General features: G+C 39.1%; 1 protein-coding gene across 2 annotated transcripts in view; it reads left to right on the top strand.

Moving 5' to 3' along the window:
- The window catches only part of SESTD1 (SEC14 and spectrin domain containing 1), a 109200-nt gene that overhangs the window by 25403 nt on the left and 66670 nt on the right, over nt 1-17127 (top strand). For both annotated transcript variants that reach the window (XM_075180511.1, XM_075180512.1), the window contains 2 exons: nt 7211-7319; nt 11449-11539. In XM_075180511.1, coding sequence (XP_075036612.1) covers nt 7211-7319; nt 11449-11539 — 200 coding nt within the window. The remainder of the gene's footprint in view (nt 1-7210; nt 7320-11448; nt 11540-17127) is intronic.

A 17127-nucleotide genomic window follows, 5' to 3' on the forward strand; every position in this document is an offset into this window, starting at 1 on the left:
CCTCTTTATTTTCTATAATGTGATATGACACAGGCTTGCCAAACATGACGTCACAGTACTTGGAATCAGTGGGTAGCTACCTCTTATTTTATTTTTATTTGTTTTGCTAAACTGTTCACTATTAATTTAAAACAAACTGTATTTTTTTTCACTCTTTATGATTAATTTTTCTTTCTTCCCTAAATCATCATAATCCTCATCATCAACATTTATTTATTTGCCACTGATTCCGCAGCGCTGTACAGAGAGCTCGCTCACATCAGTCCCTGCCCCATTAGAGCTTACAGTCTAAAATCCCTAACACTCACACAGAGAGAGAAAGAGACTAGGGTCAATTTTTCTTGATAGCAGCCAATTAACTAGTATGTTTTTGGAGCGTGGGAGGAAACCTGAACACCCGGAGGAAACCCACGCAAACATAGGGAGAACATACAAATTCCACACAGATAAGGCCATGGTCGGGAATTGAACTCATGACCCCAGCGCTGTGAGGCAGAAGTGCTAACCACTTAGCCACCGTGCTGCCCCTGAATCTTGAGATTAAGCAGTGGAGGGCAATGCACAAACTGGGGACAGAATGTGGCCTTCTGACCAGGGCAAATTTCTCTGTTCAGTCCCCTTATTGGTAATTCTGATATCGCTGAGTGCAGTGCATTCTCATAGTTATGTGGCAGGTTGCTCAGTCTGACTTTCCCATCATAGGTTAATGTATTGTTAGGCTTAATCACCTAATTGTGATGATCTGATGCCTCTATCAAGAAGTGATGTGTAGCCACTTTGTGGCACCAATGGCCACCCGGTAGGTGCATTTAAAGTTCAGTGTAGCCCACGTCTTGAGTTTGACAATTACTTATATCCCATGCTTTAAGGTACTTTTAATACTAGTTCATTATTTTTTGCTTGTGCTGGCCATTTATTGAAATATATATTGTGATTTGTACTCAGTGGTTAGCACTCCTGCCTCACAGCACTGGGATCACGATTACGATTCCTGACTATCTGTGTGGGGTTTGTATGATCTTTGAATGGGGCTGCTCCGGTTTCCTCCCATAGTCCAAAAACATACTAGTAGATTTATTGGCGGCTGACAAAGTTAACACTAGTCTGTGTGTGCATGTTAGGGAATGGCAGGGACTGACAAATATTCTCTCTGTACAGTGCTGCGGAATTGGTGGCGCTATATAATTAAATGGCGATGATGAGGTGTAGTTTCTAAGGTAAACCTTTTTAAAAGCAGGAGCTATTTTAGCTTTGACACTGTTTACAGTGCATTTTGGATTATTAAAACAGAATAATGTAATAATGATTGTTTCTAATCCTGCGCCTACACTTCAGTTTCTATAGCGCATACAGAATAGGTGGATCAATTTGGAGAATAAAATATTTCATGGTTAAATGATTTTAGGTTTTCTATGTAGTTGATAATGCTCTAAGCCATTAGTAGTGTTGTGTGTGTGAGAGAAGGCGGGTGTTCTCTAAGAAGCTGTATATCATTTTTAATTGGACTTTGCTTATTTTCAGTTGTTTTGTCATGAAATACGTAGAGGGCAAAGGCAGGATACTTTACTGTATGCTTGGTAACTCGTAAAGGAGAACTAAAACCCCTAATGGGGCTCTTCTTACTACAAGAGCTGTAAGACGCCTATACCACAGTCCTTATCTGTTAGTCACTGATGCCGTGATGTACCCAGGCACACACTATAATACCTTTTGCGTGTATTTTGTTTGGGGATATACTTGGTGTTTTGGTGCCATTTACTAGATGAAGGAACCACCACACTACTATAACCCATCGCACACACACTGTCCAGTAACAGAGGTGGCTCCAGTCAGTTAGCAGCATCCATAATTTGTATAGCTCATTAATGCACACGTTTTGATAAATATTAATGGCTGATAGTGGCGTTATGTGCTATCATCATTTATTTATATAGCACCAGAAAATTTCGTTGCGCTTTACAATTGGGAACAAACATTTATAAAACAATACTGGGTAATACACACAGACAGAGAGGTAAGAGTACTCTGCTTGGAAGCTTACATTCTATAGGATAATGGGAGTTTGAAACACAAGGGCATGTGCTACATCATATATCACACTGGACCAGCTAGAATGCAAAGGTAAAAGTACTGAGTGGGCCGTGTGTGTACCAATGTTGATCAGAGGGTTGTTGTCTTGTATTAGCTGTGTAGAGGGTGGTAATAGGGAGATTAAGATGGTGGTTGAGGAATATCATAATCTTGTCTGAAGAGGTGGGTTTTCAGAGAACGCTTGAAGGTTTGTAGACTAGAGGAAAGTCTTACTGTGTGACGGAGGGATTTCCACAAAGTGGGTGCAGCCCGGAAAAAGTCCTGTAACCGAGAATGGGAGAATGTGGTGAGAGTGGAAGAGAGACGTAGATCTTGTGCAGAACGGAGGTGTCGAGTGGGGAGATATTTAGATACAAGTGAGGAAATGTATGTCGGTGCAATTTTGTTGACAGCCTTGTATGTTAGAAGAATTTTATATTGGGATTCGTTCAAATATAGGCAACCAAGGTAGAGACTGACAGAGTGGCTCAGCAAAGGAAGAACGGTTTGCAAAGAAAATCAATCTAGCCGCTGCGTGCAAAATAGATTGTAGGGGTTCAAGTCTGACTTTGGGAAGACCAGTAAGGAGGGAATTGCAATAGTCGATGCGGGAGATGATGAGTGCATGAATTAATGTTTTTGCGGTGTGAGATGTGTGTATTCTGGAAATGTTCTTTAGATGTATGTAACATGATTTAGATATGGAGTTGATGTGCGGTATAGTATAGTTAGGGATAGTTGTGAGTCAATGCTCAGAGCTAGGCAGTGAGCTTGCGGGGAGGGATTTATGGTCATGTTATCAACAGAAATAGAAATGTCAGGCAGGAAGCTTCTGTTTTTGGGTGGGAATATTATTAATTCAGTTTTTGAAAGATTGAGTTTGAGTTGGCGAGAAGACATCCAAGATGAAATGGCAGAAAGACAGTCAGTAACGCAAGACAACACAAATGGTGAAAGATCAGGAGAGGATAGATAGATTTGTGTATCATCCGCATAGAGATGATACTGAAATCCAAAGGAGTTTATTATTTTTCCAAGAGAAGTGGTGTAGATAGAGAATAGCAGAGGACCTAGGACTGAGCCTTGTGGTACTCCAACTGATAAAGGAAGTGGAGCAGAAGTGGATCCAAAGAAATTAACACTGAAAGAGTGATTAGATAGGTAGGATGAGAACCAGGATAGGACAGTGCCTTCAAGACCTAGGGATTGTAGCATTTGTATGAGGAGTGTGGTCAACAGTGTCAAATGCAGCAGAGAGATCCAGGAGAATTAGAAGAGCGTAATGGTTTTGACTTTTTGCTGTGATCAAATCATTGACAGCCATTGACTCTGTGGAGTGTTGAGAGCAAAAGCCAGACTGAAGAGGATCCAATAGGTTGTTTGCTGTAAGAAAGTGTGTGAGGCGAGTGTAGGCAAGTCTCTCAGTATTCACTCTATTACAGGACTCCATCAGTCTATTATTGTCAGAGCAACTGACTCTAAAATTATTTCTCAAAGACCTCAACTTCTCCTGGGTCATCCGCCTATTCTGCTTCTGGTCCAGAAATATAATCCGAGTCAGACCTTATGATGCTCAATTTTTAACATTTGATAGATTGCGACTTTATTGGACATAAAACTGTAAAAGTTTAGCCTTAAATGATTAATTTGTGACCTGATGAAATTAATAGCTCAAGATAATGTTTTCTACAGTCAATAGATGCAGCTATGTAATTGAAATACCCACCAAACCCTTAAATTACCTCTGATCAGTCCCTTGATTATGCTTGTAGTTGCCTACTTCCTTAATCAGTAATCTAAATATCTTGCAAAGCTCTAATTAACCTTCAATTGGTCGCTGCTTTATTGCTTTCTCTTAGATTCATTGTTATTCAAACTGCATAAATCTAAAATATTTTCAACCATCATAAAAATACACATTTGTGTTTTTTAAACAACAATAAAATTTGTCTTTGTTTTAAAAGTAACCTCACTTTTGTGGAAGTATTAACTTCTACGCTTTATATGCTGCTTTTTATATATTTCTGTCAGCCCAGTTCTATTTCATGATGACTTGTGACAGTTCTCAGCATTTGATGTCACAGAACCTGTCAGTGGCTGTCCTCTTCAGCTGGCCTTACACGGGCAGCTCCAAACACTGTGCAACAAGACTAATGTCCAAAACTGGACGAGATCTGTCCGATCAGAAATAAATGAGCAGCACCAGGACTGATTTGCATAGAAAACAGATAATGGGAACAGCTGTTTAGCATTAGCCAAGGCAATAAATAAAACCAGTACATTGAGAGATGGGGGGTAAAAGATTTGTATTTAGATTTTTATCTTGACTGATGGTTTTTCTTTTTAAACTGTTAAAATACCTGATGTATCCATCTATTACTCCTTTTTATAAAATCTCAGTAGCAAGATCACTCACGCCTCAGGTCTGAATAGAGGATGGGGGTTACATCATACTTGCCAACTTTGGCAAGAGGTACTTTGGGGGAGAGGTGGGCGTGTTGGGAGCGGGGCCTTGTGGGTGTCATTTGGCCACGCCCCTTAAACAGCCATCACTGTTTCTGGCCAATTACAACAGGGGGTGGGGCTACGGTGACGCACAATTCACGTCATAAAGCCCGCCCCCACCACCTTGATATAGAAGACTTTGATAACCGGGAGGTTGCCCTGCTCTCCCGGGAGTTCGGGAGGACTCCAAGAAATTCGGGAGTCGCACGGAAATTCCAGGAGAGTAGGCAACTATGGGTTACATATGTCATATCTAAATCCTAATGAGAATAATGTTATTGTCGAGAGCCTTGTATTAGAAAAAATCTGAAAAGTGTAATGACCCTTTAAACATAAAGGGCTTGAGTCCTTAAGGAAAGTAAGCAAAATAAGGAGTAAATGTTCTCCAATACAAACCATGTTACAATGCAAGAAACCATGTTACAATGCAAGGGGAGCAAATTAGTTTATTATTTTGCACATAAGTTAAATATTGGCTGTGTTTTCATCTAGCACTCAAATCCTTGAAAGTTTTAATTTTACACTTAAATTTAAACAATCTAGGTCACATCATACCCCAACTATAAATATGTCCCCACATCTTACATTTACCTCCTCCTGGAATGCAACATGGATTTGCCCAGTTGCAAACTTTCTCCCTTTTTATGCTTTACTCTCCTTAATGACTCAGAACCAAAGACTATTTTTTTGGGGGATTAATCTTTTTGCCATCAAAGGTTACTGAATTGACAGATGCACTAATCTTTAGCTACGGTGGTGGTGGGTGGTATATATGTGCCTTAAGAACACGGCGTCCTCCACCTTGTAAATCTGCGAAGTATCAGTAGTTCTAGTTGGTTACCACGGAGTGCAGACATTTACCTACAGGCCATTAAGGCATGACACAGAGTGGTCCTCATCGATGACCAGCCTACGGGTTACTGAGTGTAGACGGACTCATTCATTGAGAGAATGCCAGTATACTCTCTTGTCAGTAGTGCTTTTAGTATAGTAAAGCATACAGAGCAAGGGATGTCTATGAAGAAAATGTTGAAACCATTACCTTACATACCATGCATTTAGGTTAAGCTGAATATAATACTTTTAGGATAATTCATTTTACAGGATGTAAAGACGTTTAAAAAAAGAGGAAGGAATTAAGATCTATAGTCTTTTTCTATAATTTGAGAATGACCAGTGTCATGGTTTTGAGAAATCTGGCACACACCTGGAGTTTTCACAATACAAGTTACAGAACACTCATTTCAGAGGATGTACTGGTAATTATAACATGAAACAATGAAAATCCTTAAAAAAACTTATAACATATTGTGCATGCTCCATACATAAAAAGATTTTATTTAGATAACAGTTGGTATTATCCATATATATTATGTACTAATATGACTTGGTAATTACACAAGTCTCATATTTTAGTAGTCAAAATGTAACCTTACTATCTTAGCTATCAAGACCTGTTCAGTTTTTTTACACAAAATCCTATATCTTATCACGCACAGTCTTTTGTGTAGCTCCATCATTTCTTACAGTAACAATTACGGATATCACATTTTACACATTCTTATGGCACTTTGTAAGTTGCATCTAAAAATTTCTTAACGATGGAGGTCTGGCCATTATTGTCTAATTCCTCAATATCTGCAACAATGCTGGCCATACAGGTTCTAATACCGCTGCTTGATGTATGCACTAAATGACAGGATTCAGTTTAAATTTGTCAATTTGTGAGTGGTCATATTGGACAGATCTGGCTGTTCAGCGCATGTGCTGGGTGACTGGATGACATTTGGACCGGTTTGTGTAGTTGGCAGATGCCCTTACTTGCTTATATATACACCAGCCAGACTCACGGGCCAGCAATTCCATTATAAATATTTTGTATATGGCCCAAACCTTTAACTCCATAATAATAGCATTATTTGTCTTTCTGTGTATATGTATTCTATTGAGTTACATATATTATAGTGTTAAGTTCTCAGTCCATCTGTTTCCATACAAGTGACTGCGTAGCATCCAGTAGGTCTCTTTGCAGGATACAGAACTGAGCGTAGCACCTTCTGAAAGGAATGAAAGTTGGCACACAGACTACACACAAGGCCGGGCTGAATTCCACACATCTTTCCAAATCTACGCACTTGCATCTGCCACTTATTTTATGAGGCTTTTTACTGTATTCATGGAGCTATGATGTAAAACGCAGACATTATTTATATGCGCTTTAGGAAGAAATGAGATTACTTCCCGGCCCGTGGAAGCACTTGTTGAGTGTGCTTGTTTATGATTGCCAAACTGCTTAGATTTGGAGGTTTCTGCTTATATGGTTCAGCAGCAGCAGACTGTAGACAACACTAAGAAATACTAACACTTGTTCCAACACTTCCAGAAGGGAAACGTATAAACGTGAATGGAACTTTTTCATTTTCCTGGCAACTTTTAGACATCTCCCATAAAGGTAAAGGGAGACTATAGACTAGATATTTATTAGAGGTCTTTTTTACGTTTGTATTATGAGCTACACACATCTTCCCTTTAACGTTCACCTTTTAAATATATAGAAGTCTCTTTTCTCTTCAGTTAGGCTTGACTGATGCAAAGGGCACTTTCCTGCTGTTAACTTTGTGTGTTCTCTCTCTAGGTGGAAAGGACAGACGAAGCGGCCTCATTCTGACAATCCCATTGTGCTCAGAACAGACAAATATGGATGAGCTGAGCGTCACCCTGGATTACCTACTCAGCATCCCAAGGTGACTTTACCTCTAGCATAAATAAGTAATACAGAACTTTATAGCTGGCCACGTACAGCGTTGTTATGATTATGCACTATTCAGTATTTCTTTTTTGTTTTAAGCTGCATGTTGGAACCTAGTAAATCCTTGTTCTGGTCACAACTGCATTGGTTTGTCTTTGTGAGCATTCTTAAGCAGAGTGTCCACTGGCATTGCATTTGCATCAGAAAAAGTCCTGGGGGTATGTTTACTAAACTGCGGGTTTGAAAATGTAGAAATGTTGCCTATAGCAACCAATCAGATTCTAGCTGTCATTTTGCAGAATGTACAAAATAAATGACAGCTAGAATCTGATTGGTTGCTATAGGCAACATCTCCACTTTTTCAAACCCTCAGTTTAGTAAATAAACCCCCTGGACTGGTCTCTGACCAACAGAACCCTATGCAGTGGGTTTTACTGTTAATAACAGTGTGAGGCTGGAACCTGTATGAGTGGGGTAAGCTGCAAAAATGACACGGACATCAATTTGTAAAAATAAAGTTCAAATAGGACACTATCGATAACCTTGTTTAAGACTTAAACATTATAAAAACAAAAAGAATCTTCTTTCTTCTTGTCCTGTCATAATTCAGTGGCATTCTTGCAATTTGTAATCCAAAGGGAAAGGTCTTTTAATTGATAATACAAAGGAAAATCAAAGACAGATCTTTAAACCAGAGGGAAATATCCAGAGTGGGCAACACACTGAGGATGGATTGGGGAGCGGAGAAGAATGTGGGTTAGTTGTTGTGGCTGGCTCACTTATAAATAACGTATTGTATAAATTTATTTACATTAATACCTCAGTGCCTCAATATATATCATTGCAAATGTACCGATTTTTGTATTGGTATGTATTTTGTATGGAAATGTATTTCTTTCTGAGACAGTATGTCATGATTTGGTTTTGTAACTTTCCTAGAGGAAATTCCAATTAGACTAATTAGACTTTTTTTTTTATCTGTGAGTGACCAACAGGTCTTTTTAGCCTGAAAGCACATTAAGGGCCTGTTCCTGTTATCATGTCTTGTTAAATGTACACAGCAAGTTTTAGGATTAATGTAAATTTCGAGGATATATTACATCCTAATTGTAATTATTAAACGTGATATATCGGACGTTGCGGTGCCAGCTGGGACAGGGACTGGGTAACAATCGGCCCACGTGAATGTCAGATTTTCGTAAAAAGAGCACTGTTTGAATATGTCGCTTCTGTAAATATCGCTAGTACCACAAACTGGCCTGTAACTTTCCTAATAAGGGCTTCTTGAGCTAATAAAACATCACTGCTTCAGGATCCTGCTTTGACACATTCTTACCTGGGCATTTCCTGTGACATACAGACTAGACCAATCGTCATCCAGCTGTTCTGTGGTTGGGAACCAGCATTCGGTGCACTCTGCCCGCTACCCCGCAGCTCTGGCCAGTGTGACAGACCAGGGGGAACCATCCACAGCAACCCTGATCAAAAGGAAGAGGTCAGGTGTACAAGCTTAGGTGCCCAGCAAGGGTGTACAGTAGCCGCAAGAGTTACCCTGAAGGAAGTGATTCTAGGTGCCGGCGAAGGAGCCTACTGGTGGCAGCAGCAAGCCCCTCCTACTGCATTTAGAAGGGTGCAATTTGGGCTAAAGGAAGGGGACGGTGGCAAGGCAAGCCCAGCCGGTCCCCAGCAACACGGACATGGTGCATATGATCCCCATCCTGTCATAGTTGTTATCTACAAATGCTGTCCTGTTCCTTGCTACAATCTGTGGTATACAAACTGGAATGTAGAGGACAGTGCCAGCTGTGTGATCCCTATGATGATTTAACCTGTATAAAAGTAACCTTTCCTTTGTAGAACTATAAAGGAAGCCATGCAGGATGGTGGATGTTGGGGGTTAAATATTTCAAAGCATCAAGTAACAAAAAGTAAAGTTTAGTGTAACAAGTCTTTTCAAGATAATAAACCTGTATAAACATTTTAAATGATGTCAATAAAAGCACTTTATAGAAAAATATGTATTATTTTCTATATTAGAAATAAAACTGGTCAAATATGTTACCATATAAGTTTGTAAACAATCCAAATACATATCAGCAAATCAAATAGAAGATATCCACAACATCCCCACCACCCACACACAGCGCCCAAAGTGTTGCAGCATAACACATGTTTTTAATAGAAACAAGCAAACTGTGGAGATTACAGTGGCCACAATGATGACAATAAAAAGTGTATGGACAGCTGTTATTATAAGTCACCTCCCTTCCTTTCCATAAAATAGAAATTTGTCTCATTTCCCTTGTCCCCCCTACCTGTTTGTTTGGATAAGAATGAAAACTATCTGTACTTATAACACTTACCAGTACTGTGGTTTGGTTTTAATTAGCCACAGAACTGGTATAGTGTCTGTGCCGTCACTAAAGAGATGCATCGGGGACCCTCCTTATATATAGCCTCCTGAAAAATATATCCTTATATTTAATGAATAGTATAGTCATTACTTATATGTATTCCTTGGTGGTTTCATTTGTCAAAATGTTGGTGTCATAAACACAATTTGATATGAGGATTTTCTCGTACAAGGAACTTGTTTTGTTCCAAATGCTATAAAAAATTGTGTATCTGTACTGTAATATTGTGACCTGTACTACAGCACTGTGATATCCAGCCTTTATATGGTCACGTTTAGTTTATAGATGTAAAATGTTCTTAGCAGAGCAAATGGCTTGGTGTGTCCTATCAATAATATTCAATTGGCATTAAAACCATCTAAAACACCTGTGGTATAGGGAGGGTGGCATTACAATGAGGGGGGGGGGAATATTTGTATTAATACATATTAATGCACCTTTGCTCAGTAAATACCTGTTGGTAAGGGACTGTGGAGGTGGAACTGTGAAGAGGATTATAGTAACTTTGTTTCAAAGTACTTAGTGCATTATATGTTGTTTTCACAAGTGTTAACGTTATTAACATGCTTAAACAATATTAAATAGTGTTTTTTCCACTTGAATAACAGAATCTGTGGGCAGCTGATACGTCCAAATCCTATACCATTAGCAAACTGAACCAGAACATGATTTGAAATTAATTCATTAATTTTCATTGTTAGAAAAAATAAATTGTATAATGTAACAAGTAAGAAAGGGACATATGTTGAGACTTATGTACTGTACATATACTTGTCTGCTCTCCTGGGAGTCTGGGAAACTGACCCGGATTTCGGGAGTCTCCCGGACATTCCGGGAGAGTTGGCAAGTATGACGTAATCGTGTGATCGAGCAGGACCGTTACCCTATCACTTTATCATGCCAAAACAGGAGCTATTAAGCATGTACATATTTAGGGCTTTTCAGTGTTAAAGTCCTCCTGTGTTACACCACTCTCAGGGCTCCTATCCACTGGCAAATATGCTTGTTACATGCATTAACATACGTAAAAGAAAAACATGTAAATGAGCCCAGCACTAGATATCATTGTTCCTAGAGGACACGAACCGATTGGCCTTTCCATTACGTTGAAGTAGTATTTGCTACTTCAATCTCCTGTGATGGAAATGCAATGGGAAACTTATAGTAAGAGATGCAAGTTAAACGCCAGTGATTGGCTTTTCTAAGCAATCCCTTTGTCTTTTATTAGTTAGAAAGGCCTGAAAATTATAACATGACCTATATAACCATCTCCATTTCTATTACCTTGAAGAAGCACTCTTAGAAATGTGAAACAACTCATGGCATGGAGCTTTTTATCTTTGGTTACTCCGCTAACAGTCATTTTTAACTATATATTAATAATTTCATAAAGTTTCTAGTAAATAGAGCTCTATTCTCATGAATTTTGGGATTCTCTCTGTAGCGGAGGGCCGACCTTAATCAATAGATTGTAGTATCACTTGGGTGAAGGGTTACATCACACAGTTAAAATTGAATATATTATTTCAGCCATGTATTCTGTTATTGACAATACGAAACGAGAGTAGCCTATTTACCAGATGAGCAGATGACATTAGTGGAGCTAGAGTTTTTTTTTTATTAATAAATACCCAATAGTTAGATTTTTTTTTTTTTTTTTTAAATGGTAAATTAACATTTTCTGAACTGTCATATTCTTTTATTTTCCAGCGACAAGTGTAAAGCCAGGGGCTTTACAGTCATTGTGGATGGAAGGAAGTCACAGTGGAATATAGTAAAGACTGTTGTTCTCATGCTACAGGTAAAATTGTTTTAATGGCTCTTATTCTCTGTTGAAGTTCCAATGAGCTAGCAGCAGCTGACGCTAGGGTTCCATTTGGGGAGGACACCAGCTTGTCAATGTAGTTCTGGGGGGAACCTAGATGATTCAGTGGCTTTTAGCTGTGACAACTCCATGGAAGGAGCAGTTGGTAGAATAGCCTAGTTGGTCACAGGTAGGGAGCAACTGAGTGCCGGTCACCTAATTGTGTGTGTGTTTTTTGTTTTTTGTTTTTTGTTTGTTTTCAGTTTTGATTGGGATTAGCCTTCAACCTGGCAACGCAAATTTTTTTTTTTTTTTTTTTTTTTTTTTTAGCCCATTGTTGCATTTCTGTACAATCACATTAGTATACAATTGGGGCACACATTCTACAGTATCATCCCATCTGATCATTTTTATTAGATCTGTCGTAATAACCAAAATAAAAAGGGATGTTTTGGATCAGGAAGACATTTGTCTGGTGGAATATAGAACAGTTTTAGGATTAGGTGACTTGGATTACAATACACAGGCTGAAATCTGATCTATTTGGATGAATATTTTCCCAACATAAACCATAAGATTATCAATTGATCTGACAATCTACATATGATCCTACTGGATCGGTTACGCACATATTGAACCGTTAAAGGTTTGACGTGTGCGTCACTCAGGCTGAGTCTGACGTCCTTTTTATTTAGAAAGAGCGAAGACTTGAAAAATCAGAAGCTTATTTCTGAATGGTCTTCAGCAGCACATTGATACATTTACCTGGGGTGAGAGGTGCTTTCCATGTCCCAAATGACACAACTCATTTTATTGACTGCAACAATAACCCCATATGTAGCCTCCTAATCTCCAGGTTTATTTTACCTGCATTCATTCTGTCAAAACTAATCAGCGTAGCCTATTACTTGCTTTCGTAATGCAGGATGGAAAAGATTAGGAAAGCTTTGATTTCAGTTTGTAGGTGTGCTAGTTTTCCAGAGATTTCACACAGCACAGATGTTCATAAGTAAACAAAGTTGGTCATGTGGTCAAAATGTACATGTTTAGGAGTTCAAATGTGTGACATGGTTCTAGAACTCCAGCACCGAAATGTGTAATAACTCTTGTTTAAATGGGACTTTAATCTGTTTTCAGTTTCCTTTCTCTCCGGCTTGTTCAGAGATCACCACATTGATTAGCTGCTTGCCTGGTAGCTTTGAAAATGAAATACCATTGTAGTGTTAGCCAGCAGTCATTACGATTGCTTCAGGCTTGGAGTAATATTGAAGGTGGATAGATGCAGGAGGCACCCAGATCACACTGCTTGTCACTCATACTGTGTGCGACCAGGAGCAGCTATTAAGATAATGCATTTGTTTTGCCCGGAGGCTTCTTTCCTGGTGTAAAATCTCTATGACCTGCTTAGAGGTTGAAAGCAGCTGTACTTCAAAGAAGTGACAGAAGTCAGTGATCGCTATAAGTTATCTAATATTTGGATGTTATGAAGAATGAACTAAAATATAGAATTCATGTTGAGATTTAGGTATAAGAATTGACTATCTCTGTGCTCTTGAAATAAACATCTCCCAGTAAAATTTGATTTCATGCCCTTCACTGACTTTGTTGTGTTTTACATGTCCTATTTGGCTTTTATTTTAGCAGTGTTTGTGCTTTTTTTTTTTTTTTTTTTTTAATAATACATTTATAGGAATTTCTACCATTTGACATTTTTCATTACTCAAGACTGTTACTGGTTACTACAATATTTATGAATACTTCTACTGTGTTACATTGGCCAACATCTTAGCGAATGATCAAACTGTCTCGTGTGTGGCAGCTTCCACCACTGAGTTTTTTTTCCCTTTTTACCCTTTTTTGAAAGATCAAGAACATGGAAAATCAGAAGTGTGGATCTGAATGGTCTTAAGCAGCAGAATGGATAACTTACCTGGGGTTGGTGGTGCTTCCAATGTCCTTAATGACACAGCTCATTTCACTGACAACAATATCCTTATGTAATCTCCAAGTTTATTTTCCTTGGATTATAGGTGCAGCCTATTCATTGCTTATATAATAACAAATGAAAAAGATTAGCACAGATTTGATTTAATTTTTTTTTGTGTCTTTTACCAAACAGTTTCTGTAATGTGATAGAGAGATTTTGCACAGTACAAATGTTCATTAGCAAATTGAGTTTCAATAAAATGGAACCAAAGTTGAACATACCCAACTATGCTCAGTGGAGGCAGCCATTGTAGAAAGGAAAGCCGCTTACTATCTCCCTAAGAATTGGTGACATAACGGAGGTATGAGTTACAAAGCGAAGACTGACAGGTGCCAGTTTGCCCCATATCCTGGTCACATTCCTCTCCCCTAAAAGCACCCTTGACCAAGTCAAAACAATCACGGTAGGACAGTCCCCTCAAATCATTGCGGTTTTGCTGAAATGGGGACAGTTGGGAGGTATACAGGCAGGGGTAGGGGGGCTTCTGCCCCCTGGGCCGGTCACATAGTGAGCTACCTTGGGCTGGGTCGCTGGGCCACTTGCATTTTTTTCATTTAAAATGTTCCCAATAGGCTGCCGAGTCAAGTCTTGCCCCCTCCGGGCTAAAATTTGTCAGCCCTCCCCTGTATATAGACTCTTGTAATTTTTCGGCATGTAAGGTTACATGATGCACAACATTTTTGGGGGAGCTACATTCCCTTTCTTCAGGTGCAAAAGAATTTCTTGAAGGATAAAACACCCACAATTGTGTTTGATTTAATTAATTCAGTCTTTGTTGCCCATCATCTGGTAAAGGTGTGCACTTTACAAAGCATAACGTACATTTAAAGGCTTCAAAACCCGTAAGTGAAATGTTAACTAGGTAAGCGTCACTCAAATCCCATAGTTGGTCAATATCAAAGTCCGCACAGAATGGTGAGTATATTAGCGTTTTCCCTAAATAGCATCAAGCTGAAACCTGCTCGAGGGTCTATCCAGAGCAGAGCGGAACAATGATACGTGGGACAAATGCGTACAGAGAGATGCAAATGTCTCAAAATCACAGTTTACTGCATTACTATTGCTTAATAAATTCCCGGATACAAGTCGACATGTAAATAAGAAGCAAACAGAAATGAATTGTCACCTAAAATACTATTGCAATATAGATTTTTTTTTTTTCTTCTAAATAACCTGGTTATATAATTTTATTAATAGTTACCACTTTTTGTGATGGTGTATTTTGTGTATCTGCAGTAAACACAAATTGTACCCCCCTTTTTAGAACATAAACTGTGTCAACTTGAATTATTATATTAAACACACAATTTCTTGGCTAACAGATGTACCTTTTGTTTTTTGGGGGGTTTTTTTTTTTTTTGTTTTGTATTTTTATGGTGTTTGTTTTCTTTTTCTGTCCAATTTGTTAGCATTGATCAGTTACTCCCTGTTCAGTCCCTGCTACCAGGCAGGATTGACTAAAAGCTCTCTTGTTCCTTAATGACATCAAACTGTTCACTCTTCAGCAGGTACAATGAAAATGAGTAAACCGATTAAATACAATTTAGTGTACGAAATGAGTTCTTATTAGCAGTCTTGAAGTATTTATAACCAATTTGTAATATATTGTAGGAGTATTATGCGACCACAGAGACGAAAGATGCAGACAGTCTTTTATGTTTGACAGTTTTATGAGTTGCTGTAATCCAGCATGCTCGTTAACTTAATGATCACAGAAACACTTCATATGCAGCGAGTCTACTGAAGTTATGCATGGAAACATATGGGGCCATTTTTTTACAAGTGAGCCATATAAATATACTGCCAGAAAGCAGTAAATAGGGAGAGACTGCTGTCCCTGAGTGCCATGCCAAGGGATCTTTATATTTACTAAACCCTTCTACCCATATGCCATTCCTCTTGGGGGAAGCAAAAATAGTGCCCCTAATTTCCTTGCACTGTGGAAGTTTCATGCCAAAAGAGCAATTCCATGGTCTTTCATTTTCTGCCATAAAGTTGAATTTGGTATAAATTATTTTAATAACGTTTTTGTTATAAATTATTAAGTCCTGTTTGTTTAACTAAAGATACCAATGTCTTAATGTTATCAAGTGGGGAATTTGAGCAAGTGCCAGTGGATATTGAACATTCACAGTTGGCAGTTTATTTTCTTTTAATCACAGCTAGAGTTCAGTTGGCTTTTTGGGTGTATTGAAATCTCTGTTATAAGGATCTGAGTGACTTTGACAAGGGCCAAATTCTTATGGTTAAACGATTGGGTCAGAACATCTCCAAAGTGGCAGGGCTTGTGGGGTGTTCCTTGTATGCAGTGGTTAGTACCTACCAATAGGAGGTCCAAGGAAGGACTACCAAAAGGGTCATGTGCTCCCAAGTCTTAGTGCTGTGCTTGGGGAGTGAAGGCTAGCCCGTCTGGTTCAATCCCACAGAAGAGCTACTGTATCACAAATTGTTTATGCTGGCTATGATAGAAAGATACAAAACTGGTAGTTGCTCAAATCAATTTATAGGCTATAACAGGTGCATGAAAGGGTGGGGTTATCCTAAAAGGAAAAGACAGAGACAAATTCCCCCAGCACACTGCTATAGCCAGCAACAGATCTGCTATTTCTACTGTAGATAAAAATGCAAAAGTCTCAGTTGCACACATTTGCAAATGTATGTTGAAGCCACCCACCACGCCAAGGTGCTTTTGCTAATAGGGTGGTCCTACTCTAAACAATGAGAGTCCCATATATTTGGGCCATACATATGTGTTTTTAAATTGAGAGCTAACTTACCAAAGAGGTACCCCAGAGACCTCCAAATAGCAATCCAATGTCAGTACTCCCCCTCAGCTACTGACACCAATATGCCTCTCAGACAAATACAAAACTGGTAGTTGCTCAAATCGATTTATAGGCTATAACAGGTGCATGAAAGGGTGGGGTTATCCTAAAAGGAAAAAACAGAGACAAATTCCCCCAGCACACTGCTATAGCCAGCAACTGAGACTTTTGCATTTTTATCTACAGTAGAAATAGCAGATCTGTTGCTGGCTATAGCAGTGTGCTGGGGGAATTTGTCTATAATAGAAAGGTGTCAGAACACAGAGTGCATTGCAGCTTGCTGCATAGCCGCAGACCCCCGTCCACCGCTGAAAGCACCTACAATAGACACATGAGCAACAGAACTGAACCATGTAGCAACGAAAGAAGGTGACCTGGTCTGATGAATCAGTTGTTTTTTTTTGCATCGTGTGGATGGCCAGGTGCATGTGCGTCGTTTAACTAGGGAAGAGATGGCACCAGAATGCACTATGGGAAGAAGGCAAACCAGGCAGAGGCAGTGTAATGCTCTGCAGGGAATCCTTGTCTCCTGGCATTCATGTGATGTTACATTGACATGTACCACCTACCTAATCATTGTTGCAGACTAGGTACACCCCTTCATGTTAACGGTATTCCCTGATGGCAGTGGCCTCTCTCAGCAGGATAATGCGCCTGCCACACTGCAAAAATTGTTCAGGAATAGTGTGAGTAACATGACAAAAAGTTAAAGGTGTTGACTTGGCCTCCAAATTCTCCAGATCTCAATCTGATTGAGCATCTGTGGGATATGC

Source organism: Mixophyes fleayi, chromosome 7, assembly GCF_038048845.1.
Source record: "Mixophyes fleayi isolate aMixFle1 chromosome 7, aMixFle1.hap1, whole genome shotgun sequence".
NCBI lineage: Eukaryota > Metazoa > Chordata > Amphibia > Anura > Limnodynastidae > Mixophyes > Mixophyes fleayi.